We start from the raw sequence: 25,828 nt of genomic DNA, 5'->3' as shown, positions 1-25,828 counted from the left end.
GGAAGTTCCATGCAATAAGGGCTGCCAGAGGTCATTGGTGAAAAGAATAGAGGGCGTAGAGAGCTGCCCTGCGGTACACCATACTTTACATGTTTGACTTTAGAGACGCAGCTATAAAAAAAAATCTATGACTTCTATTAGATGGCTCTGAATCCACAATATGGCAGTTGAAAAGCCATAGCGCTTAAGTTTTTTCAACATCTGGTTATGGTGAATAATATCAACGGCTGCACTGAAATTCAAAAGTACAGCTCCCACAATCTTCTTCTTATCAATTTATTTAAACTAATCATCAGTCATTTGTGTCAGTGCAGTACATGTTGAGTGCCCTTCTTTATAAGCATGCTGAAAGTCTGTTGTTAATTTGTTTACAGAGAAATAGCATTGTATTTGGTCAAACACCATTTTTTCCAACAGTTCGCTAAGAGCTGGCAGCAAGCTTATTGGTCTGCTGTTAGAACCAGTAAAGGCCACTTTTACCACTCTTGGTTAGCTAAATTACTTTGGCTTCCCTCCAGGCCTGAGGACAAAGACTTTACTCTTAGGCTCAGATTACAAATATGACAGATAGGAGTGGCTATAGAGTCAGCCACCATTCTCAGTAGCTTTTCATCTAAGTTGTCAATGCCAGAAGGTTTGTCGTTATTGATTGTTAACAATAATATTTCCACATCTCCCACACTAACTGTACAAAATTAAAACTTGCACTGCTTTTCTTTCATTATTTGTTTTTTTTATGCATGAATATATTTACTCCCTGTTTGTTGGCATTTCCTGCCTAAGTTGGTCTACTTTGTCAATTAAATAATCATTAAATTATTGGCAACATCAAATAGTTTTGATGAATAAGCCATCTGATTCGATGAAAGATGGAGTTGAATTTGTGTCTCTACCCATAATTTCATTTAAAGTACTCAAGTTTTTCCATCATTCTTAATATCATTGTTATTGGCTTCATAATAAAGTTTCTTATTTTTGTTTAGTCACATAATTTCTCAATTTGCAGTAAGCCAGTCAGACATACAGCCAGACTTATTAGCCACTCCTTTTTCTCTTTCAACCATAGTTTTTCAATTCCTCATCAAACCATGGACCCTTAACAGTTCTAACAGTCAGTTTCTTAACAGGTGCATGTTTATCAATAATTGGAAGAAGCAATTTCATAAATTCATCAAGTGCTGCATTTGGATGCTCCTCATTAATTACATCAGACCAACAAATATTTTTAACATCATCCACATCAGTCACAGCAAAATATTTTGTATGATCTTTTATATACTATTTTAGACCCAGCTGTTGGAACTTTGGCTTTCCTGGATATAGCCACTATATTGTGATCACTGCATCCATTGGGTACGGATACAGCTTTAGATCAAATTTGTACAGCATTAGTAAAAATGTGATCGAAACATGTGGATGATCTTGTTCCTGTTGTGTTAACACCCTGGTAGGTTGATTTAATAACCTACAGGTGCTGGTTACAGTAAGGAGCTGACATCTTGATGAAAACCAGTCAATATTCAGGTCTCCAAGAAAGTAGACCTCTTGCAGTTCACATAGACTATCAAGCATTTCACACATAAACTCAGCATAAAATGAAACGATCCTGTCTTTCAAAGATAATTTGTAAAAATCCAAATAACTTCACAGATCTTCATTGTAAAGGGCTTAAACACTGTTTCCCATGCTTGTTCAAGAAACAATGAACAATTAATCAACATGCACCTGTGGAACGATCGTTAAGACACAAACAGCTTACTGACGGTAGGCAATTAAGGTCACAGTTATGAAAACTTAGAGGACACTAAAGAGGCATTTCTACTGACTGGAAAACCCCCAAAAGAAAGATGCCCATGGTCCCTGCTCATCTGCATGAACGTGCCTTAGGCATGCTGCAAGGAGGCATGAGGACTGCAGATGTGGACAGGGCAATAAATTGCAATGTCTGTACTGTGAGACGCCTAAGACAGGCTACATGGAGACAGGATGGACAGCTTATCATCCTCGCAGTGGCAGACCACGTGTAACAACACCTGCACAAGATCGGTACATCCTAACATCACACCTGAGGGACAGGTACAGGATGGCAACAACTGCCCGAGTTACACCAGGAATGCACAATCCCTCCATCAATGCTCAGACTGTCCGCAATAGGCTGAGAGAGGCTGGACTGAGGGTTTGTAGGCCTGTTGTAAGGCAGGTCCTCACCAGGCATCACCGGCAACAACGTCGCATATGGGCACAAACCCACCGTCGCTGGACCAGACAGGACTGGCAAAAAGTGCTCTTCACTGACGAGTCGCGGTTTTGTCTCACCAGGGGAGATGTTCGGATTTGCTTTTATAGTCGAAAGAATGAGCGTTACACCGAGGCCTGTACTCTGGAGCGGGATCGATTTGGAGGTGGAGGGTCCGTCATGGTCTGGGGCGGTGTGTCACAGCATCATCGGACTGAGCTTGTTGTCATATGTACACACACACACACACACACACACACACACACACACACACACACACACACACACACACACACACACACACACACACACACACACACACACACAGCAACTCCTCCCCCATAAGCATTTCTGTCTCTTCTATAAATGCTATAGTCTTGTATTGCTACTGATGTATCACCACCCCGCTGATCCTCAACACTGGGGCCCCACAAGGGTGCGTTCTGAGCCCTCTCCTGTACTCCCTGTTCACCCAAGACTGCGTGGCCACGCATGCCTCCAACTCAATCATCAAGTTTGCGGACGACACAACAGTGGTAGGCTTGATTACCAACAACGACGAGACGGCCTACAGGGAGGAGGTGAGGGCCCTCGGAGTGTGGTGTCAGGAAAATAACCTCACACTCAACGTCAACAAAACTAAGGAAATGATTGTGGACTTCAGGAAACAGCAGAGGGAACACCCCCCTATCCACATCGATGGAACAGCAGTGGAGAGGGTAGTAGGTTTGAAGTTCCTCGGCGTACACATCACAGACAAACTGAATTGGTCCACCCACACAGACAGCATCGTGAAGAAGGCGCAGCAGCGCCTCTTCAACCTCAGGAGGCTGGTGAAATTTGTTCACCCCGCTATCATCCAGAAGGCGAGGTCAGTACAGGTGCATCAAAGCTGGGACCGAGAGATTGAAAAACAGCTTCTATCTCAAGGCCATCAGACTGTTAAACAGCCACCACTAAAATTGAGTGGCTGCTGCCAACACACTGACTCAACTCCAGCCACTTTAATAATGGGAATTGATGTAAAATATATCACTAGCCACTTTAAACAATGCTACTTAATATAATGTTTACATACCCTACATTATTTATCTCATATGTCTACGTATATACTGTACTCTATATCATCTACTGCATCTTTATGTAATACATGTATCACTAGCCACTTTAAACTATGCCACTTTGTTTACATACTCATCTCATATGTATATACTGTACTCGATACCATCTACTGCATCTTGCCTATGCCGTTCTGTACCATCACTCATTCACATATCTTTATGTACATATTCTTTATCCCTTTACACTTGTGTGTATAAGGTAGTAGTTTTGGAATTGTTAGTTAGATTACTCGTTGGTTATTACTGCATTGTCGGAACTAGAAGCACAAGCATTTCGCTACACTCGCAATAACATCTGCTAACCATGTGTATGTGACAAATCAAATTTGATTTGATTTTAAATTAATTATCTTAGTGAGTCTCAGAAATGGCTAATATATGAATGTTATCTGATGTTAACAAGTTATTGATTTCATTTACCTTATTTATCAGGCTACATATATTAATATGGGCTATTTTCAGCCCTTTCCAGGGTAGCTTATCAGAGATAGACATAATATTGAGAAGATCAGACAAAGCAAGAGAAGAAAAAAAAATACATTCAGCAGTCCATTAATAAATTGGTGTGTGTGTGCTGCGGGGTTGAGGCTACGAACCCATAGGCTTGGCTCTCTCATCCCTTCCAGGCTTCTGGGGGATGGTGGACAATGAGCCTGTCGTAGTGGATGTTCGCAATTTCCCCACGCGCTCTGGCAGCTTTCATGGCTGGGATCAGTTTTTCCTCTTCTGGCACACAGCTTCAGGAAAGTCCTCGTTTAGGAAGATATATGTTCCTCTCAAGTTCAAGTTCTTTCCAGAACAGCTACCTTGTCCTTGAACCTCAGGAACTTGATCACTATGGGCCTGGGCAGATCACCTGGGCCGGTGGTTGGTTTTCCAGTCCTGTGGGCGCGCTCCACCTCAATGTTCCTGTTGTCCATCTTCAATTTCTCAGATCATTTCCCTCACTTTGTCCTCAGACTCCATCCAGGTCTCGTGCAGATTCTGCAATTCCGTCCACGGCCATGTTGTTTTTGCCTTGATTGTCCCTCGAGAGAGTCTGATTTATATGTCATTGTTATCATGGGTTCACACACAGAACTGATGTCCTCTCTCAGTGACTTATAGATTGCTGTCATCTTGCCGTTCTCCTGTTTTAACTCGTCGAGCTGACCCTGGGAGAACTGCACACTGTTCTTCAGGACCTGGACCTCTCTGGTCAGGTCGTCCATTCTTTTATTAGTAGAATCTTCAAGTATTTGGACAAAACACGTGGAACTATTTTCTTGTTGTTGTAACAACTGCTTTATAGGTCCTTTTTGTTTAAAAGATCCTTCACGTGTGATGGAGAGACACCACTAGCACTGTCCTCAACGGTACTCCCGCCGGCTTTGGTCTTTGTCATGGTAGCTAGCAATGTATTTTAGGCTGTTACTCCTCACAGTTACAGACAGGGCAGGTCACGGGGAAAATTGAAAACAACAAACAGCAGGGATCTAGACCGCCACAAACCTTGGACAATCCGTGGCCCCAGCCACAATGGCTAACATCGTCACGGGCTGTGTTCAAGAACACCTCGCTAGCTTTATGTCCAGCTAGCTAGCAGTTAGGCTAGCTGCAACGCCAAATAGCTCCTCAGAACCGTCCTTGGTCGGCAGGATCACTGGAAAGCAGTATCCAACATAAGAAGCTAGGTAGCTACCAAGAACTTTCCAATATACTTTTAAACGCCAAACTTTCCAAACAAACAAAACTGAGCTCTTCTTCGTTCCAGTCACTAGTCAGGATTGAGGGAAAGATGAACGGAGCAAAGTACAGAGAGATCCTTGATTAAAACCTGCTCCAGAGCTCTCAGGGCCTCAGACTGGGGTGAATGTTCACCTTCCAACAGGACAACGACCCTAAGCACACAGCCAAGACAGCACAGGAGTGGCAATCGGGACAAGTCTCTGAATGTCCTTGAGTGGCCCAGCCAGATCCCGGACTTGAACACGATCGAACATCTCTGGAGAGCCCTGAAAATAGCTGTGCAGCGACGCTGCCCCTTGTAAGCATCATACTCAAGAAGACTTGAGGCTCTAATCGGTGCCAAAGTTGCTTCAACAAAGTACTGAGTAAAGGGTCTGAATACTTATGTAAATGTGACATTTCAGTTTTTTATTTTGTAAATTTGCACAAATTTCTATAGCCCTATTTTTGCTTTGTCATAATGGGGTATTGTCTGTAGATTGATGAGGGAAAAACAATTGTAATACATTTTTGAATAAGGCTGTAACGTAACAAAATGTGGAAAAAGTCAAGGGGTCTGAATACTTTCCAAATGCTCTGTATGTAACCACAGACTTGGATGAAACACCTCATCCGAGTCTGTGTGGTTCCTCCTTCTGAAAATAATATGTGGTACATTTTTCTTGTCCTAATAGGGCTATTATATTGTCTTATAGTAGCAATGGTTTGTAGGGCCTGTGGGTTCATTCCACCAGAGGTATGGCTACCTCTCGGGCACTGTTTAAAGAGATTTGCGAAACTGCATGTTGGGCCACTCCTCATACATTTGAGGTTTTACAGACTAGACATCACTGCACTTCTTTGGCGCATTTTGTCCCCCGTGTCGGAGCCTCTGATGGGTGATGCTGTTGGGACGCCCCTGGCTTTGAAGAGCGTCTGCAATATGGTAGTTGGCCATTTCCCCATATGTGATACATCTGGAGAAAAAGTATTTGAAAGAGAACTTAGTTACTTTTGTAAGCCCGGTTCTCTGATAATATGAGTGCGATGTATCACCGCATTTCCCTGCTCGCAAGAGCACAAGGAATAGAGGCATGCTTGAGAATGACCAGACGACTGACAAGTGCGCCTTACAAAGAGGAAAGGCATCACCTCTTTCGCCATTCGATCTGTCTGTCTCCGACAGACGTTGCCTGATTGGTTCTTCGTGTAGTGATTCACCTGGAGTGAATCCCCATATGTGGTACAGTACCAGTCAAAAGTTTGGACACACCGACTCATTCAAAGGTTTTTCTTTATTTTCACTATTTTCTACGTTGTAGAATAATCAGAACGATTAAATAACACATGTAGTAACCAAAAAAGCATTAAACTAATATACAAATATATTTGAGATTCTACAAAGGAGCCACCATTTGCCTTGACAGATTTGCACACTCTTGGCATTCTCTCAAAAAGCTTCATGAGGAATGCTTTTCCAACAGTCTTGAAGGAGTTCCCACATATGCTGAGCACTTGTTGGATGCGTTTCCTTCACTCTGCGGTCCAACTCATCCGAAACCATCTCAATTGGGTTGAGGTTGGTGATTGTGGAGGCCAGGTCATCTGATGCAGCACTCCATCACTCTCCTTCTTGGTCAAATAGCCATTACACAGCCTGGAGGTGTGTTGGGTCATTGTCCTGTTAAAATAACAAATGATAGTCCCATTAAGCGCAAACCAGATGGGATTGCGTATCGCTGCAGAATGCTGTGGTAGCCATGCTGGTTAAGTGTGCCTTGCATTCTAAACAAATCACAGACCGTGTCACCAGCAAAGCACCATCACACCTCCTCCTCCTTGCTTCATGGTGGGAACCACACATGCAGAGATCATCTGTCCACCTACTCTGCGTCTCACAAAGACACAGCGGTTGGAACCAAAAATCTCACATTTTGACTCATCAGACCAAATGGCTAGATTTCCACCATTCTAATGTCCATTGCTCGTGTTTCTTGGCCCAAGCAAATCTTTTCCTTTTAGTAGTGTTTTTTTTGCAGCAATTCCACCATGAAGGCCTGATTCACGCAGTCTCTTCTGAACAGTTGATGTTGGGATGTGTCAGTTACTTGAACTCTGAAGCATTTACCAAATAGGGCTATCTTCTGTATACCACCCCTACCTTGTCACAACACAACTAATTGGTTTAAACACATTCAAAGTCAAGAAATTCCACAAATTAACTTTTAACAAGGCACACCTGTTAATTGAAATGCATTCCATTCCACCTCTTGAAGCTGGTTGAGAGAATTCCAAGAGTGTGCAAAGCTGTCATCAAGGCAAAGGATGGCTACTTTGAAGAGTCTCATATAAAAATATTAAATAAAATATAATATATTTTTGTTTACTACATGATTCCATATGTGTTATTTCATAGTTTTGATGTCTTCATTATTATTATACAATGTAGAAAATAGTAAAACATTTAGAAAATGAGTAGGTGGGTTCAAGCTTTTGACTGGAACTGTGCATTTCACTCATATTATCAGAGAACCGGGGTTGTGAAAGTAACTTTGTTTTTTTCTTTCTCCCTCACATAGAAGTTCAGTTCTTTCTCTCTCTCTCTCCTCCTCACAGAGAAGTTCAACACGTACTTGACCCTGAAGGTGCAGAATGTGAAGAGCACCACCATCGCTGTCCGGGGCAGCATGCCCAGTTGGGAGCAGGACTTCATGTTGTGAGTCCTCTCCTTCTCTATCACTCCGTCACCATCTCGTCACCATTCTCTCTGTCTCTCCTTTTATTTTTCACTCCTTCACCCCTCTAATTACATTTCCTCTTTCATCTCATCTCTTTATCCTCCATCTACCTCATTTTCCCTTCTATTGCTCCCTCATCCATCCTTTCTCCCTTGGTACCTCGATCACTCCCTCCCTCTCCATATTGGCTTCCTCCCAGCCCCTCTCTCTCCACTCCTTCTTGTCCTCTTCCTTCCAAAGTGCACCTTGATCTCTTACTTACTTCCTTTTACTTTCTTCTCCTACCGTTCCCTCATCTTCGCTCATCTTTCTCTTCCTCTTCTTTCATATAAACTTCTCTTTGGGGACGTTTCCATTTTCAGACTTGAACGGGGCACTTAGTAACAGCCAGTGTGCTAATCAGTGAGTGTGGATGGTGTGTAGTGCAAGCCAGAGGGTCTGCACTAGTTTGACTGGTGTGTAGTCGGCTAATGAGTGTATACTAGCTTGACCAGTGTGTATTATGCAAGTAAAGGTGTACTACATTAGTTTGACTAATGTGAAGTGTTTCAGTGAGTAGGGCTGGGAATTGCCAGGGAACTCTCGATACGATATTATCACGGTGCTTAGGTGCTGATACGATATGGGTTACGGTTCTTACGATTCTTTGAATTCTATATGTATTAATTATTGATACTGCGATTTGATGTTCCAAACATATTGCTCACGATATGTCTGCCGCAGAGAGACGAGTGAGAGCATGAGAAAATGGTTTTTGATTAGTCAGGTTAAATAAAGGGGCTGAAACATGTTGGCTCACTATTTAAAAATGATGGAGAACAAGCTATAGGATGAAAAATATTGGACTTTTCGCGCATGTACAGCCAGGTAACGCTAACTTACGCTGTCTACAGTAGCAAATATTTTACAAATCGAAACTTGGAGTCTAATGTCGATATAATATCGGCCCAAAATAATATTGCGATATGCAACTGTATACACAGTTTGATTTGTACCAGCTCAGGGATTTGAACTTGCAACCTTCCGGTTCTAGCTCTAGTGGTTAGAGCCCAACGCTCTAACCACTAGGCTACCCTGCCGCCCCTTTGTGCTTGCTGGTGGTTTATGAAACGTGTAGCATGCAGGCTGGCTGACTGCAGATTAGAGTCTGTTGTGGTGTGGTTGCACCACGGAAAGTGTTATGTAAGACTCATATCCCTTTGTCATGGCTCCCAGTCCCTACCCTCAGTTACGGACACTAATCAAAATGGCACTTAAAAGTCACTACCCAGACTGGAAATCCCGCCAAACTCTTACATTTAAAAAAAAAGTTCCCACTCTTTCCCTCCAGGCGCTGAATACAATCTCCACCTCCCTCCCTTTACTCTCTAGATGGCACTTCTCTCTCTTACATACACCCACACATATATACAGTTACACACACTTTCATGCTTTGTCTTCCGTTCCCTGCTCTCCTCTCTTGTTCTCGCTCACTTTCTTGTCCCCCCATATTTCTCTGTTTAATAACTCCCTGTTGTCTTGTAAAGGCTGTTTGTTAGATTCCTCCCAGGCTCTCTCGTATAGAGACATGTTTTATTTTTGTTACCATCAGACCCATAAGTAATTAGTGTGAAAAAGCGGTGTACCAGGTGTGTCTGTCTGTCTCCACGAGGGGGCAAAAAGGGGCTCCGTTTTTGTTTTGTGTCCCTATTACAACATTTGCCAAAAAGTTAAAATGATTGAGTAACAGATTAGCGCAAAATCTGTATCTCCGCTGCGCTGTGTCAGTACAATGGACGGAGCGCACCGTGGTGTGTGTAGGGGAACTATGGTAAGGCACTGAGGTTGTTAGGTAGGACTCCTTTGGGTTTCCTTAAAAAGCGGGGAAAAACGCTCATCTGAAAATAATGTGATACGCCTTTGCCTGTAATATTTATGAGAGTGGGGTCAAGTTTACCTTTGAAGCTGCTTCTATATCAACTCTGCCCCACCACTCCAGAGTAGCTTCTTAGCTAGCTGTAAAATGAGTAAGTGTTATTAGCCTTAGCCTATTTAGCTAATTTAAACCAGCAAATCTGCCACTGCCATGATGGATATCAGAAATGGAGAGCGATGAGCAGCAGCAGCAGCATCAAACTGCTGAGCTCCAGCTAGCACCGCATGCAGAGGCTACCCACCCTTCCACAAGCGCCGCTCGGATAATGGCTCCACAACCCCTCCACCTCCGACTGTTGCTGGCGATCTTGGCACAGAGAACCCTGCCCAGGTTAGCATAGAATCATACCCTAGCTGCAGGTTTTCTGTCCAAAACCTTTAATTTAATAGCAACTGGTTTGTAGGAAGAGAGTGGCTGGAATACTCGATTACTGCAGATCTGTCTTTTTTTTCCCATGTAGAAAGTTCTGTGTTGGGTCCAATGCTAACGCAGACAAGGCCTTCATCCAAGCTGGGTATTCTAACTTGAAGCATGCTATTGATCGTACCAAAGGATTCGGTTGGCACGCATCAAGTAAAGAGCATTTGAAATGCACTGCACTGTGGTGAAAAAAACAAGTTCGAAGTGCTATGGGAACATCAGTTTTAACACTTGTTAATGATGGGCAGCTGGAGAGAAATCACATGTTTGTTGGCAATTGTAGACATCATTGAGTTCCTTGTTTCAAACCAGTAACCACTGACGGGGATATTGGACTCGATAGAGTCGAGGGGAGGGGGGGCAGTGGACTTTTTCTGTCTATAATGGATTATACTCTCTGAAAAGACAAGGAAATTGCCATGGTGTTTAGCACCATACCCCACAATGCCACGTACATGTCACACGATATTCAACATGAGATCGTAGGGCTCATGAGTGGGTCGTCCACAGTTACATGCAAAAACAAATTTTTCACTTTGACAAACGTGTTCAGTCAGCACAGAAGAAGCATGCTACACCAAAGTAAATCTCAACTAATCCAATTGGTATTTGAGTTGGAGAATGGAATGATTGATTCTGGGGAGAATGGAATGATTGATTACTTAGAAAGTTCCTCAGAGCATCAAGGAGGCTGCAACTCTTCTGAAAAGGTAAGAAACAATCTAGCTGGTTGGTTTTGATCAGAATCTTGGTGGTATAGCCTGTGGCATAATTTCCTCCAAAAAATATAGGGTATGGAACGGCAAAATTTACTTTCTTAGCCAGCATATGTTTTCAACGGCCTTGCTTTAATATGTAGGGTGCTGTCTATGGTGCTGATAGAGTGCAGAGGAGATTTCGTGCCAACCTGTTACTTGGTCAAAAGCACTCAATGGTGTTGGCATTTGAAATGTTATGTTTCTTGTGGTATAGCGTGATACTGTATACGCATAATTCAATATAATTCCAATACAGGAACCCATTCAAGAGCCCAAACGCCCCTGGGTATAAATACATAGGTCTGTTTCATCATAGAAATGGATACTTTCCACAATGGTTTTCTTGGTAGCCTATTGGTTTTCATGGTTGTAGATGGAACTGTTTGTTTTGGAAACGTGTTTATGGTATGCTGGCATTGCATAATTGATTACGTGGGTCGAATTTATTCCACAGAAGTGTATTGTGCCATATCACAACCTGTTGCTGTATTCATTAGCGGCTTGGATTTCCATGTTTGAAGTGGGCCTCTTTTGGCCTATTTGTTTGGCAAGACAGCTGTGCATGGCTGTAGTAGGCTGTAGGCTATTTGGATATCCATTTGTCTTTTGTTTACTGCGTTTGTTTGCTGTTAATGTACTAGCCTAAATCTAGATTGTCTTTATCCATCTGATATTTAGTTTACGAGGACTACTATTTGGTACCTCTGTTCTGTTAGCATTCATTCAGTCGCAGTTGTCTGTATTCTAAGGCAAGCTTCTATCCAGTATTTGTTTTTTCATGCATTAATAACTAGGCTACTACTTTCAGCATTTACTTAGCATTATTTTGGTAAGGCAGCTGTGTGGGCGGCTGCATTCACATAGGGTAATTCACCTATTATAAACAGATTTCGCACCAACCTGCCACTTCAAAATCCCTCAATTAATGGTTTTGGGGTCTGCATTTGAACTTTGTTTATTGTGGTATAGTGTGATATAAGAATAATTTAATATACAGTGGGGAGAAAAAGTATTTGATACACTGCCGATTTTGCAGGTTTTCCTACTTACAAAGCATGTAGAGGTCTGTAATTTTTTATCATAGGTACACTTCAACTGTGAGAGACGGAATCTAAAACAAAAATCCAGAAAATCACATTGTATGATTTTTAAGTAATTCATTTGCATTTTATTGCATGACATAATTATTTGATCACCTAACAACCAGTAAGAATTCCAGCTCACACAGACCTGTTAGTTTTTCTTTAAGAAGCCCTCCTGTTCTCCACTCATTACCTGTATTAACTGCACCTGTTTGAACTCGTTACCTGTATAAAAGACACCTGTCCACACACTCAATCAAATAGACTCCAACCTCTCCACAATGGCCAAAACCAGACAGCTGTGTAAGGACATCAGGGATAAAATTGTAGACCTGCACAAGGCTGGGATGAGCTACAGGACAAAAGGCAAGCAGCTTGGTGAGAAGGCGCAATTATTAGAAAATGGATGAAGTTCAAGATGACGGTCAATCACCCTCGGTCTGGGGCTCCATGCAAGATCTCACCTCGTGGGGCATCAATGATCATGAGGAAGGTGAGGGATCAGCCCAGAACTACACGGCAGGACCGGGTCAATGACCTGAAGAGAGCTGGGACCACAGTCTCAAAGAAAACCATTAGTAACACACAACGCCATCATGGATTAAAATCCTGCAGTGCACGCAAGGTCCCCCTGCTCAAGCCAGCGCATGTCCAGGCCCGTCTGAAGTTTGCCAATGACCGTCTGGATGATCCAGAGGAAGAATGGGAGAAGGTCATGTGGTCTGATGAGACAAAAAAAAATAGAGCTTTTTGGTCTAAACTCCACTCGCCGTGGTTGGAGGATGAAGAAGGATGAGTACAACCCCAAGAACACCATCCCAACCGTGAAGCATGGAGGTGGAAACATCATTCTTTGGAGATGCTTTTCTGCAAAGGGGACAGGACGACTGCACCGTATTGAGGGGAGGATGGATGGGGCCATGTATCGCGAGATCTTGGCCAACAACCTCCTTCCCCCAGTAAGAGCATTGAAGATGGGTCGTGGCTGGGTCTTCCAGCATGACAACGACCGGAAACACACAGCCAGGGCAACTAAGGAGTAGCTCCGTAAGAAGCATCTCAAGGTCCTGGAGGGGCCTAGCCAGTCTCCAGACCTGAACCTAATAGAAAATCTTTGGAAGGAGCTGAAAGTCCGTATTGCCCAGCGACAGCCCCGAAACCTGAAGGATCTGGAGAAGGTCTGTATGGAGGAGTGGGCCAAAATCCCTGCTGCAGTGTGTGCAAACCTGGTCAAGAACCACAGGAAACGTATGATCTCTGTAATTGCAAACAAAGGTTTCTGTACCAAATATTAAGTTCTGCTTTTCTGATGTATCAAATACTTATGTCATGCAATAAAATGCAAATTAATTACTTCAAAATCATACAATGTGATTTTCTGGATTTTTGTTTTAGATTCCGTCTCTCACAGTTGAAGTGTACCTATGATAAAAAGTACAGACCTCTACATGCTTTGTAAGTAGGAAAACCTGCAAAATCGGCAGTGTATCAAATACTTGTTCGCCCCACTGTATATTCCAATGCAAAGAACCCCCCGCCCCCCCAATTGTGCCCCCTTTCATTTGCCCCCTTAGTCACTTTATCCTGGGGCCAGGTCTGGGGTGTATTAACAAAGCTTTGTGTGCATGTGTGTGAGATTAATCTTTACAATCACACAGCACATTTTGATGTCCAACTCTGGGCTGTTTATGCCTCTCTTCATTCTAGTTTCTCCTCATCCCATCCTTCACCCCTCTTCCCCTCCCTCTCTTCTTCCACTCAGTTTATTCCTGTCCTCCTGACACACACACAAGCGTTTCTCTCTCTCTCCCCCATTCTCTCTCCTTCTGTCTTTCCTCCTTTGTATTCTCTCCACTGTACTGTCTTTTCTCTCTTTCATTTGCTCTCTCTCTCTCTCTCTCTCTCTCTCTCTCTCTCTCTCTCTCTCTCTCTCTCTCTCTCTCTCTCTCTCTAGTGAGATCAACAGGCTGGACCTGGGGCTGACGGTGGAGGTGTGGAATAAAGGGTTAATATGGGACACCATGGTGGGAACAGTGTGGATCCCCCTGCACAGCATCCGCCAATCAAACGTGGTACACTACACCCCCCCCCCCCCCCCCCCAATACTCATACTAGCATACTACTTAGTAAGCTACTATGTGAGCATGTCTCCCTAAGCCAGGGCAAAGCAACTCCTTGGGATAATGAAGTACACCAGCCATGGAATTAGAATTAGTGGAATGAAAAATCAGAATGACTCACTGAGTCCCCACAGAAAGCTCCAGGGATCTGGATGTTCCCAGATCTGTTTGTGCTGTTTTCCGAACTCTTTGTGACAATGGCCGTAGAAGAGTTGGTAAGACTGCACAAACAGATCGGGGACTTGACTAATGTTTTTGTATGCAGTACAACAATTGGGATCTAAATAACAAACTAGCAATGATAATGAATGGTATATCAGGTCTATGCATTCAATTTCTGTGTAGGAGAGTCCGGGGGACTGGCTGACCCTGGACTCCCAGGCCATCATGGCGGACAACGATATCTGTGGAACCAAAGACCCCACCTTACACCAGGTGCTGCTGGACACACGCTTTGAACTGCCTCTGGGTGAGTAAGGGTGGGAACCAATGAAAGAATTATTAACAAACTAACGAACAGACAGGTGGATGGATGGACAAATTAACAAAGAAATGAATGAATAAATGGACAGACGAACAATTTAATTAATTAAGTAACGAATATACTTAATTGACCCCCATTCATACCCCAAAAACTACTTGAAATACAGTCATTCCCACATTCACAGTCATGCATCTTACAGTAAACATAATCACACCTGAACTGGCATTCTGATCTTTAACTGGGTTAGGGTCAGTTTCCCCCCAAAATAAAGATTATTTTCAGCACTAAAGCCCACTTGTAGGCTATGAATGAACAATAATCAAAAGATGTACTTCATTTTTGGGGGAAACTCACCCGTAACCAGTTTTATTAGATTCCATGTGTCCCCATAGAAACACACTTATCTGTGTCGCTAGACTGGCTGCTTGTGTCCTTAACTTCAGGCTGTGGTCTCCAAGCATTGATTAGGTGTCATTTTACACTGCCTCCCATCCCCTGGTCAATACTGGTAAACTAACCCTGTCTGTCTGACTGAGCACCAGTCAAGTGGGGTTCTGGCTGAAAAGTCACACTCAATGTCTTTGGCAAGAATAGTTTTGAGGGGAATGGGTGTGATAGGCTAACCACTAATACCTATCCAAGTGAAAGCTTGGTGGAAAGCTTAATGGTAACTGCTAGCCATGTGTGTGTGTGTGTGTGTTGATATACAGCTGATATACATCTTAGTGGCATTACAGATGCGTGTCGTGAGGGTATAAGCATGTGTGTGTGTGTGCTGGTCAGCTGTGTGATTTTTGTTGTTGTTTTGTTTTAATGGTGGGGCTCTTGTTTTCAGATATCCCTGAGGAGGAGGCACTCTATTGGGCCAAAAAACTGGAGCAACTCAACGCCATGAGAGATCAGGATGTAAGCTGTTGTCGCACATTTATGGATCACCCTCTATTATACAGTAGACTGAGTTTTCCCACTATGTATTTCCTTATTGTCATTTTAAATCTGTCTCAGAGGGGGATACAGGCAGGTGGGACAAATAGCTTGAAGAGTTGGATTGAGGTGTGAGAGGAGTATATGTGGTTAGAGTTGGGAAGCATTACTGGTACACGTCGGGCTTTGCACAGTAGAATGACTTACGTGTGTATGTATTTCAGATAACTAACCAGTACCCATACCAAGAAGACCAGGAGCGACCACTTCCTGTCCCAGGGACACAGTGCTGTGAGTAATCCACCAATCACTGGGCTTGTCTGATAGACGGGTGTTAGCGATTAACCAATGAGAGTCAACTATTCAATCTCACCCTGTCAGTTCAATGTGAGGTATTTGGATTGCACTAGAGTGTGTCTTTGTGTATGGGTATGTGTGTTTGTTTGCATGTCTGTGTGTGTATCCACATCGAGAAAGTGAAACATCAATAGGAGTATTAGTTATACAGAGAGGCACTGGATGCGGAGTTTCTGGTGGTGTCAAAGTCTACTGGGCGTGGTGAAACAGCTCTAGGGGGGGCAGGCAGACAGACACTGGGCTATGGCTCTAACAATGCATGGCACTCTTCAGCCAAAGGTTCCCTTTCAGCACACCATACAATAACAGTAGTTAGACAGTCCCCCATCCCCAATAGGTGGCCTGTAATCTGTTCACCTACAATTTGTTCACCAAGAAAAGCTCAAATTGATTTTAATTTAGGCAATCTGTTCCAAAGTATTCCCACGCATAAATACTGTTGCGTATGTGATCGTATACCAATGTAATCGAGGTTAGAAATTATTCTGTTTTTGTCAAATACTATATCTTTTTGGGATTCTTGCGGTCAATTTGCAGTGTACAAATGATTTATAACTATGTTCCGGCTCCCCGACCGTCTGCTGAAGAAAAAATCGGCCCACGGCTGAATGTAATTGGGGACCCCTGGTGTAAACAGTTCAATTAAAGTGTTCTGAAACCCATGAAATTATCATTATAAGGGCACAAGGCGAGACCCAGAATCAGACATGGGAGGTAGATGGTTTAAGTCTCTGATATTTATTATAATCCAAGCGGTAGGCAAGAGTGGTCGTGGACAGGCAAAAGATCAAAACCAGGTCAGAGGCCAGGAGGTACAGAGTGGCAGGCAAGCTCGAGGTCAGGGCAGGCAGAATAGTCAGGCAGGCGGGTTCAGAGTCCAGACAGGCAAGGGTCACAACCGGGAGGACTAGCAAAAGAGAGGAAAAAGCAGTAGAACTGAAAAAACCACGCTGGTTGACTTGATGAACTGACAACAGACCAGCAGGGAACACAGGAATAAGTACCCACGGACTAATGAGGAAAACAGTTGACACCAGGAGGTGGGTGGAGACAATCACAAAGACCGGTGAAACAGGGCAGGGTGTGACAATCATATTCCTAATGTTTCATAATTAAGACAGAATCCTTCTCAAAACATTATGTTTCTTTGTAGGTAACTGGAGTCTGTGGGGAGACCAACAAAGTGAGTACCCTTAATGGGACATTTCACAATCTTCATATTCATCATACAGCACCACACCAACATCAACATACAGTGGGGCAAAAAAGTATTTAGTCAGCCACCAATTGTGCAAGTTCTCCCACTTAAAAAGATGAGAGGCCTGTAATTTTCATCATAGGTACAATTCAACTATGACAGACAAAATGAGAAAAAAAATCAAGAAAATCACATTGTAGGATTTTTAATGAATTTATTTACAAATTATGGTGGAAAATAAGTATTTGGTCACTTACAAACAAGCAAGATTTCTGGCTCTCACAGACCTGCCTCTTCTTTAAGAGGCTCCTCTGTCCTCCACTCGTTACCTGTATTAATGGCACCTGTTTGAACTTGTTATCAGTATAAAAGACACCTGTCCACAACCTCAAACAGTCACACTCCAAACTCCGCTATGGCCAAGACCAAAGAGCTGTCAAAGGACACCAGAAACAAAATTGTAGACCTGCACCAGGCTGGGAAGACTGAATCTGCAATAGGTAAGCAGCTTGGTTTGAAGAAATCAACTGTGGGAGCAATTATTAGGAAATGGAAGACATACAAGACCACTGATAATCTCCCTCGATCTGGGGCTCCACGCAAGATCTCACCCCGTGGGGTCAAAATGATCACAAGAACGGTGAGCAAAAATCCCAGAACCACACGGGGGGGACCTAGTGAATGACCTGCAGAGAGCTTGGACCAAAGTAACAAAGCCTACCATCAGTAACACACTACGCCGCCAGGGACTCAAATCCTGCAGTGCCTGACGTGTCCCCCTGCTTAAGCCAGTACATGTCCAGGCCCGTCTGAAGTTTGCTAGAGAGCATTTGGATGATCCAGAAGAAGATTGGGAGAATGTCATATGGTCAGATGAAACCAAAATATAACTTTTTGGTAAAAACTCAAATCGTCGTGTTTGGAGGACAAAGAATGCTGAGTTGCATCCAAAGAACACCATACCTACTGTGAAGCATGGGGGTGGGAACATCATGCTTTGGGGCTGTTTTTCTGCAAAAGGACCAGGGCGACTGATCCGTGTAAAGGAAAGAATGAATGGGGCCATGTATCGTGAGATTTTGAGTGAAAACCTCCTTCCATCAGCAAGGGCATTGAAGATTGAATGATCCCAAACACACCACCCGGGCAATGAAGGAGTGGCTTCGTAAGAAGCATTTCAAGGTCCTGGAGTGACCTAGCCAGTCTCCAGATCTCAACCCCATAGAAAATCTTTGGAGGGAGTTGAAAGTCAGTGTTGCCCAGCAACAGCCCCAAAACACCCCTGATCTAGAGGAGATCTGCATGGAGGAATGTGCCAAAATACCAGCAACAGTGTGTGAAAATCTTGTGAAGACTTACAGAAAACATTTGACCTCTGTCATTGCCAAGAAAGTGTATATAACAAAGTATTAAGATAAACTTTTGTTATTGACCAAATACTTATTTTCCACCATAATTTGCAAATAAATTCATAAAAAGTCCTACAATGTGATTTTCAGGATTTTTTTTCCCTTCTCATTTTGTCTGTCATAGTTGAAGTGTACCTTATGATGAAAATTACAGACCTCTCTCATCTTTTTAAGTGGGAGAACTTGCACAATTGGTGGCTGACTAAATACTTTTTTGCCCCGCTGTATGTGAAAATGGCACATCAACCAATTAGTAGGAAATGCCTACTCACAATTGGTCATAATCACACGATGCACACTGATGTCATTGGAAATGCTTATCTTCCTCTATCTTTTTTACTATAAAACAAAAACTCACCATTTTCACATACAGTGCATTCGGAAAGTATTCTGACCTCTTCCCTTTTTTCACATTTTGTTACTTTCCAGCCTTATTCTAAAATGTATTAAATAAAATAAAAATCTCATCAATCTACACACAATAACCCATAATGACAAAGCGAAAACAGGTTTTTAGAAATGTTTGAAAATTTGTAAAACATTCAAAACAGAAATACCTTATTTACATAAGTATTCAGACCCTTTGCTATGAGACATGATCCTGTTTCCATTGATCATCCTTGACATGTTTCTACAACTTGATTGGAGGCCACCTGTGGTAAATTCAGTTGATTGGAAATTATTTGGAAAGGCACCCACAGCCGTCTATATAATGTCCCACAGTTGACAGTGCAAAAACAAGCCATGAGGTTGAAGGAATTGTCCGTAGGGCTCCGAGACAGGATTGTGCCCAGGCACCAATCTGGGGAAGGGTACCAGATCTGTGCAGCATTGACGGTCCCCAAAAACACAGTGGCCTCCATCATTCTTAAATGGGAGAATTTTGGACCGGGGGAGAAGGGCCTTGGTCAGGGAGGTGACCAAGAACCCGATGGTCACTCTGACAGAGCTCCAGAGTTCTCTGTGGAGATGAGAGAGCCTTCCAGAAGAACAACCATCTCTGCAGCACTCCACCAATCAAGACTTTATGGTAGAGTGGCCAGACGGAAGCCATTCCTCAGTAAAAGGTACATGACCGCCTGCTTGGAGTTTGCCAAAAGGCGCCTAAATGACTCTGACCATGAGAAACAAGATTCTCTGGTCTGATGAAACCAAGATTGAACACTCTGGCCTGAATGCCAAATGTCACGTCTGAAGGAAACCTGGCACCATCCCTACGGTGAAGCATGATGGTGGCAGCATCATGCTGTGGGGATGTTTTTCAGCGGCAGGGACTGGGAGACTAGTCAAGATTGAGGGAATGGTGAATGGAGCAAAGTACAGAGAGATCCTTGATGAAAATCTGCTCCAGAGGGCTCAGGACCTCAGACTGGGGCGAAGGTTCACCTTCCAACAGGACAACGTCCCTAAGCACACAGTGAAGACAACACAGGAGTGGTTTCGGGACAAGTCTCTGAATGTCCTTGAGTGCCACATGGGATTATGAAGAAATTATGAAAGAGAACTGCTATCCTGATTACATACAGTGGGGCAAAAAAGTATTTAGTCAGCCACCAATTGTGCAAGTTCTCCCACTTAAAAACATGAGAGGCCTGTAATTTTAATCATAGGTACACTTCAACTATGACAGACAAAATGAGAAAAATTCACATTGTAGGATTTTTTATTAATTTATTTGCAAATTATGGTGGAAAATAAGTATTTGGTCAATAACAAAAGTTTATCTCAATACTTTGTTATATACCCTTTGTTGGCAATGACAGAGGTCAAACGTTTTCTGTAAGTCTTCACAAGGTTTTCACACACTGTTGCTGGTATTTGGCCCATTCCTCCATGGAGATCTCCTCTAGAGCAGTGATGTTTTGGGGCTGTTGCTGGGCAACACTGACTTTCAACTCCCTCCAAAGATTTTCTATGGGGTTGAGATCTGGAGACTGGCTAGGCCACTCCAGGACCTTGAAATGCTTCTTACGAAGCCACTCCTTCGTTGCCCGGGCGGTGTGTTTGGGATCATTGTCATGCTGAAAGACCCAGCCACGTTTCACATTCAATGCCCTTGCTGATGGAAGGAGGTTTTCACTCAAAATCTCACGATACATGGCCCCATTCATTCTTTCTTTTAAACGGATCAGTCGACTGGTCCCTTTGCAGAAAAACAGCCCCAAAGCATGATGTTTCCACCCCCATGCTTCACAGTAGGTATGGTGTTCTTTGGATGCCACTCAGCATTCTTTGTCCTCCAAACACGACGATTTGAGTTTTTACCAAAAAGTTATATTTTGGTTTCATCTGACCATATGACATTCTCCCAATCGTCTTCTGGATCATCCAAATGCTCTCTAGCAAACTTCAGACGGGCCTGGACATGTACTGGCTTAAGCAGGGGGGACACGTCTGGCACTGCAGGATTTGAGTCCCTGGCGGCGTAGTGTGTTACTGATGGTAGGCTTTGTTACTTTGGTCCCAGCTTTCGGCAGGTCATTCACTAGGTCCACCCGTGTGGTTCTGGAATTTTTGCTCACTGTTCTTGTTATCATTTTTACCCCACGGGGTGAGATCTTGCGTGGAGCCCCAGATCGAGGGAGATTATCAGTGGTCTTGTATGTCTTCCATTTCCTAATAATTGCTCCCACAGTTGATTTCTTCAAACCAAGCTGCTTACCTATTGCAGATTCAGTCTTCCCAGCCTGGTGCAGGTCTACAATTTTGTTTCTGGTGTCCTTTGACAGCTCTTTGGTCTTGGCCATAGTGGAGTTTGGAGTGTGACTGTTTGAAGTTGTGGACAGGTGTCTTTTATACTGATAACAAGTTCAAACAGGTGCCATTAATACAGGTAACGAGTGGAGGACAGAGGAGCCTCTTAAAGAAGAAGTTACAGGTCTGTGAGAGACAGAAATCTTGCTTGTTTGTAGGTGACCAAATACTTATTTTCCACCATAATTTGCAAATAAATTCATAAAAAATCCTACAATGTGATTTTCTGGAGAAAAAAAATCTAATTTGGTCTGTCATAGTTGAAGTGTACCTATGATGAAAATTACAGGCCTCTCTCATCTTTTTAAGTGGGAGAACTTGCACAATTGGTGGCTGACTAAATAGTTTTTTGCCCCACTGTATACTGTAACTAAAAAACTATATTTTAAAACTCCTCCAGAATAATCTCCATCCCACTCTCTTGTGTGGGAAAAGCTCAGTATGCCTCTTCTGTTTACACAGGAAAATGGGTGACCTGGAGAGATGAGCTCTATAGGTGATCTATGGTTGAAGTTGAGATGGTCCACATTGGCTGGAATGGCCGCTGTGCTGAGTGGGCACTGAATGAGTGGTTTCTGCAGGTCATGCTTGTGCAGCATTGTAAAAAGGTATTCCTCTGTGGTACAATAAAGTAATGATGTTCTCTTTTCAACCATGTGGCATAATTGAGACTCATCTCAACAGACAGACATCTTTGATGTCAAATATGGACCTTCTTGATGTCTGGGTGCTTGTCACGAGCCCTGATATTCTGATTCTCACAGAGACCTGGCTCAATTGTTAGATTATGGATAAGGACCTTGAAATAACTGATTACAACATTTTCAGGTGTGATAGATGGAAAAGGGGGAGGGGTGGCTATATTTGTGAAATAAACACAGAATATTTGTCTTGACTTTAACCTGACTCAACTAATTTCCAAAGCCACCTGGGTCTTTGCACGAATTGCAAAATTAATATGATATTATACAAATTGCTAAATATGTAACATGAAAAGGATGACGTAGTACACAATTGGAGGACATAGTACACAAAAAACGGGGACCACTTTTTACTCGTGAGCACCACTTTCAAAACTCCTGGCTGAAATGATACAGAAGTTTGAGAGTGCATCTTTAATGTAAGACCCCTATCAAATTCCTCACTGATTGATCCAGGGATTTTTCTGCCATTGCAATTCTTTGGAGTTGGTCAGCTAAGCATTTTTTTTCGGGTTGCCTAAGTCCAAACAGTGTAAAATATATATATATATAATTTTGGGATGGAAAAATGCTTTCAGTGTAAACGACTCAAACCAGATATAAAGTACAGTTGAAGTTGGACGTTTACGTACACCTTTGCCAAATACATTTAAACAAAATTCCTGACATTTAATCCTAGTAAAAATTCCCTGTCTTAGTTCAGTTAGGATCACCACTTTATTTTAAGAATGTGAAATGTCACAATAATAGTAGAGAATGATTTATTTCAACTTATTTTTTTAATCACATTCCCAGTGGTTCAGAAGTTTACATACACTCAATTAGTATTTGGTAGCAATTGCCTTTAAATTGTTTAACTTGGGTCAAACGTTTCAGGTAGCCTTCCACAAGCTTCCCACAATAAGTCAGGTGAATTTTGGCCCATACCTCCTCACAGAGGTGGTGTAACTGAGCCAGGTTTTTAGGCCTCCTTGCTTGCACACGCTTTTTCAGTTCTGTCCACAAATGTTCTATATGATTGAGGTCAGGGCTTTGTGATGGCCACTCCAATACCTTGACTTTGTTGTCCTCAAGCCATTTTGCCAGAACTTTGGAAGTATGCTTGGGGTCATTGTCCATTTGGAAGACCCATTTGCAACCAAGCTATGACTGATTTCTTGAGATGTTACTTCAAATTATCCACATCCACCTCCTGATGCCATCTATTTTGTGAAGTGCACCAGTACCTCCTGCAGCAAAGCACCTCCACAACATGATGCTGCCACCCCCGTGCTTCACGTTTGGGATGGTGTTCTTCGGCTTGCAGGCATCTCCCTTTTTCCTCGAAACATAACGATGGTCATTATGGCCAAAACAGTTCTATTGTTGTTTCATCAGACCAGGGAACATTTCTCCAAAAAGTTCATTCTTTGTCCCCATGTGCAGTTGCAAACCGTAGTCTGGCTTTTTTATGGCGGTTTTGGAGCAGTGTCTTCTTCCTTGCTGAACGGACTTTCAGGTTATTTCGATATAGGACTCGTTTTACTGTGGATATAGATACTTTTGTACCGGTTTCCTCCAGCATCTTCACATGGTCTTTTGCTGCTGTTCTGGGATTGATTTGCACTTTTCGCACCAAAGTACGTTCATCTCTAGGAGACAGAATGCGTCTCCTTCCTGAGCGGTATAACGGCTGCGTGGTCCCATGGTGTTTATACTTGCATACTATTGTTTGTACAGATGAACGTGGTATCTTCTGGCATTTGGAAATTACTCCCAAGGATGAACCAGACTTGTGGAGGTCTGCGGACTTGTGGAGGTCTGATTTTCCCATGATGTCAAGCAAAGAGGCACTGAGTTTGAAGGTAGGCCTTGAAATACATCCACAGGTACACCTTCAATTGACTCAAATTATGTCAACTATCAGAAGCTTCTAAAGCCATGACATAATTTCTGGAATTTTCCAAGCTGTTTAAAGGCACAGTCAACTTAGTGTATGTTAACTTCTGACCCACTGGAATTGAGATACAGTGAAATCATCTGTCTGTAAACAATTGTTGGAAAAATTACTTGTGTCATGCATAAAGTAGGTGTAACTATAGTGTATAGGTGTATAGGTGTAACTAAACTATAGTTAACAAGACATTTGGTTTGAGTGGTTGAATAACGAGTTTTAATGACTCCAACATAAGTGTATGTAAACTTCAACTGTATGTAATATAATCTTTGAGAATTAACAATCATCAAAATAAAACTGTCAGGGAGAATTGAAATTCCCAAAACAGTGAATTTAGCAGTATTGCTTTTCTTATTATGTTTGAGCAAAATAACGCAGCATTAGCCTTGGCAAAATGTCATGTAAAAAGTTAAACATTTTCTCTCAGCTCCATGGCAAAATGTGTAAAATAATAGGAAATTTGCTTTAAAACTGCAAAGGTTTCTCTCAGCTCCATGGAGAAATTTGTAGAATTGCAGGAAATTGGCTTTAAAATGCAACAACAAAAATTCTCTACAATTTAGCCATGCCGACGGGCCAACCATGGCCATTGCCTGAAAACCCCTTTTTTATCCAGAAAAAAACCCTGTGATCTTATTCTGAGAAACTGCACAAGGACTTGTCAAATGGTGTCTTTTCTAATGCAATTAGCGATCACTCTCCTATTGCCTGTATTAGAGATACAAAGCAGAAAAATTCTGATCCTTGTGTAATTATGAAAATACATTTGAAAATTGTCTCTCCCCAAGGGTAGAGTATTGCTCTGAGTTTTCCTTTGTCAGTTGCATACCTGACCCTGAATTAACCTTTGAATTCAAATGATTTATCTTTGTCTCTCTGGCGGATAGACTTGCCCCCTTTAAATGCCTTAGAGTTAAAAAGGGAAGAAATCCTATGTTTTCTTCAAAGCTTTCTGACTTCATTATAATGAGAAATCAGGCCTGGGCTAGACAAACTGACTCGATATCTGATTGTCAGCTTCTCAGGCAAATGAGAAATAAACGCACTTCCTCAATTAAGAAAGCAAAGTCGAGCTACTTTCTAAATTCTATTTCAGACACTGCTAATGATCCAGCTACATTTTGGGAAATAGTTAATGCACTGAACAGTGGAAATTCCACCAATTTCCTGCCTAATCAAGTTGTCTGGCACTGGCATCATTACTGAACAAAGATAGATACGTGATACATTTAATTAGCATTTTATCTCTGCAGGCTTCCTATTTGAAAGAAATAGTGTTTTAACTGACCCTTTAGTTAGTTTAGTTTAGTCAGACCACATTCTTCCCCTCTCCCAAACATTAGTTTTCTTAATGGAAACCCTGTCAACTACAATACAATCATTTCATACATTTTCTGTTTTTGATGTACTAAACGCCTTGCTAAAATTTATGTAAAAAAATCCATTGGGGAAGATTCGCTTGACAACTTCTTAGTGCAGCTTTCTGCTCCTCTTATTGTGCAATCATTGACACATTTTTTTACTTGATGATTGTCTCTGGTGCTATCCCGAAGGTCTGGAAAGTGGCCTATGTTCTTCCCCTTTACAAAGGTGGTGACCCTTGTGACCTTAATAATTATTAGCCCTATTTGTAAACTTTCTTGCCTAGCTAACACGTTTGAATTCTTCATACAGTATTTCTTAACTTCCAAATCTATTCTAAATGTACATCAGGGGAACTTCAGACCAGGGCATAGTACCATCACAACAGCATCACTGGTTTTACATGATGTCGTAAATTGTTTGGCTAGGAAGAAACACTGTTGCTGTCTTCATTGACTTGTCTAAAGCATTCAAAACTGTCATCCACTCTTTACTTATTCAAAGGTTGTCTGTAATTGGCCTGGATCAGGCATCATGTAACGGTTTAAAAACTACCTGACAAACAGGACACTGTATTTTTTGATGGTGTTAAGTCAAGTTTCCTTG

The 25,828-nt window shown here is 42.4% G+C and overlaps 1 protein-coding gene across 1 annotated transcript in view; it reads left to right on the top strand.

Annotated features, from left to right (window-relative positions):
• LOC109871484 (protein unc-13 homolog A-like) overlaps window positions 1-25,828 on the top strand; it is a 138,124-nt gene that overhangs the window by 25,878 nt on the left and 86,418 nt on the right. The window contains exons 3-8 of the mRNA XM_031806721.1: window positions 7,681-7,780; window positions 13,932-14,049; window positions 14,443-14,566; window positions 15,417-15,487; window positions 15,730-15,796; window positions 17,016-17,045. Coding sequence (XP_031662581.1) covers window positions 7,681-7,780; window positions 13,932-14,049; window positions 14,443-14,566; window positions 15,417-15,487; window positions 15,730-15,796; window positions 17,016-17,045 — 510 coding nt within the window. The remainder of the gene's footprint in view (window positions 1-7,680; window positions 7,781-13,931; window positions 14,050-14,442; window positions 14,567-15,416; window positions 15,488-15,729; window positions 15,797-17,015; window positions 17,046-25,828) is intronic.

This window comes from Oncorhynchus kisutch, linkage group LG27 (assembly GCF_002021735.2).
Source record: "Oncorhynchus kisutch isolate 150728-3 linkage group LG27, Okis_V2, whole genome shotgun sequence".
Taxonomy (NCBI): domain Eukaryota; kingdom Metazoa; phylum Chordata; class Actinopteri; order Salmoniformes; family Salmonidae; genus Oncorhynchus; species Oncorhynchus kisutch.
Note: the sequence above shows the minus strand (reverse complement) of the source record. Positions and strands in the feature narration are given on the sequence as shown.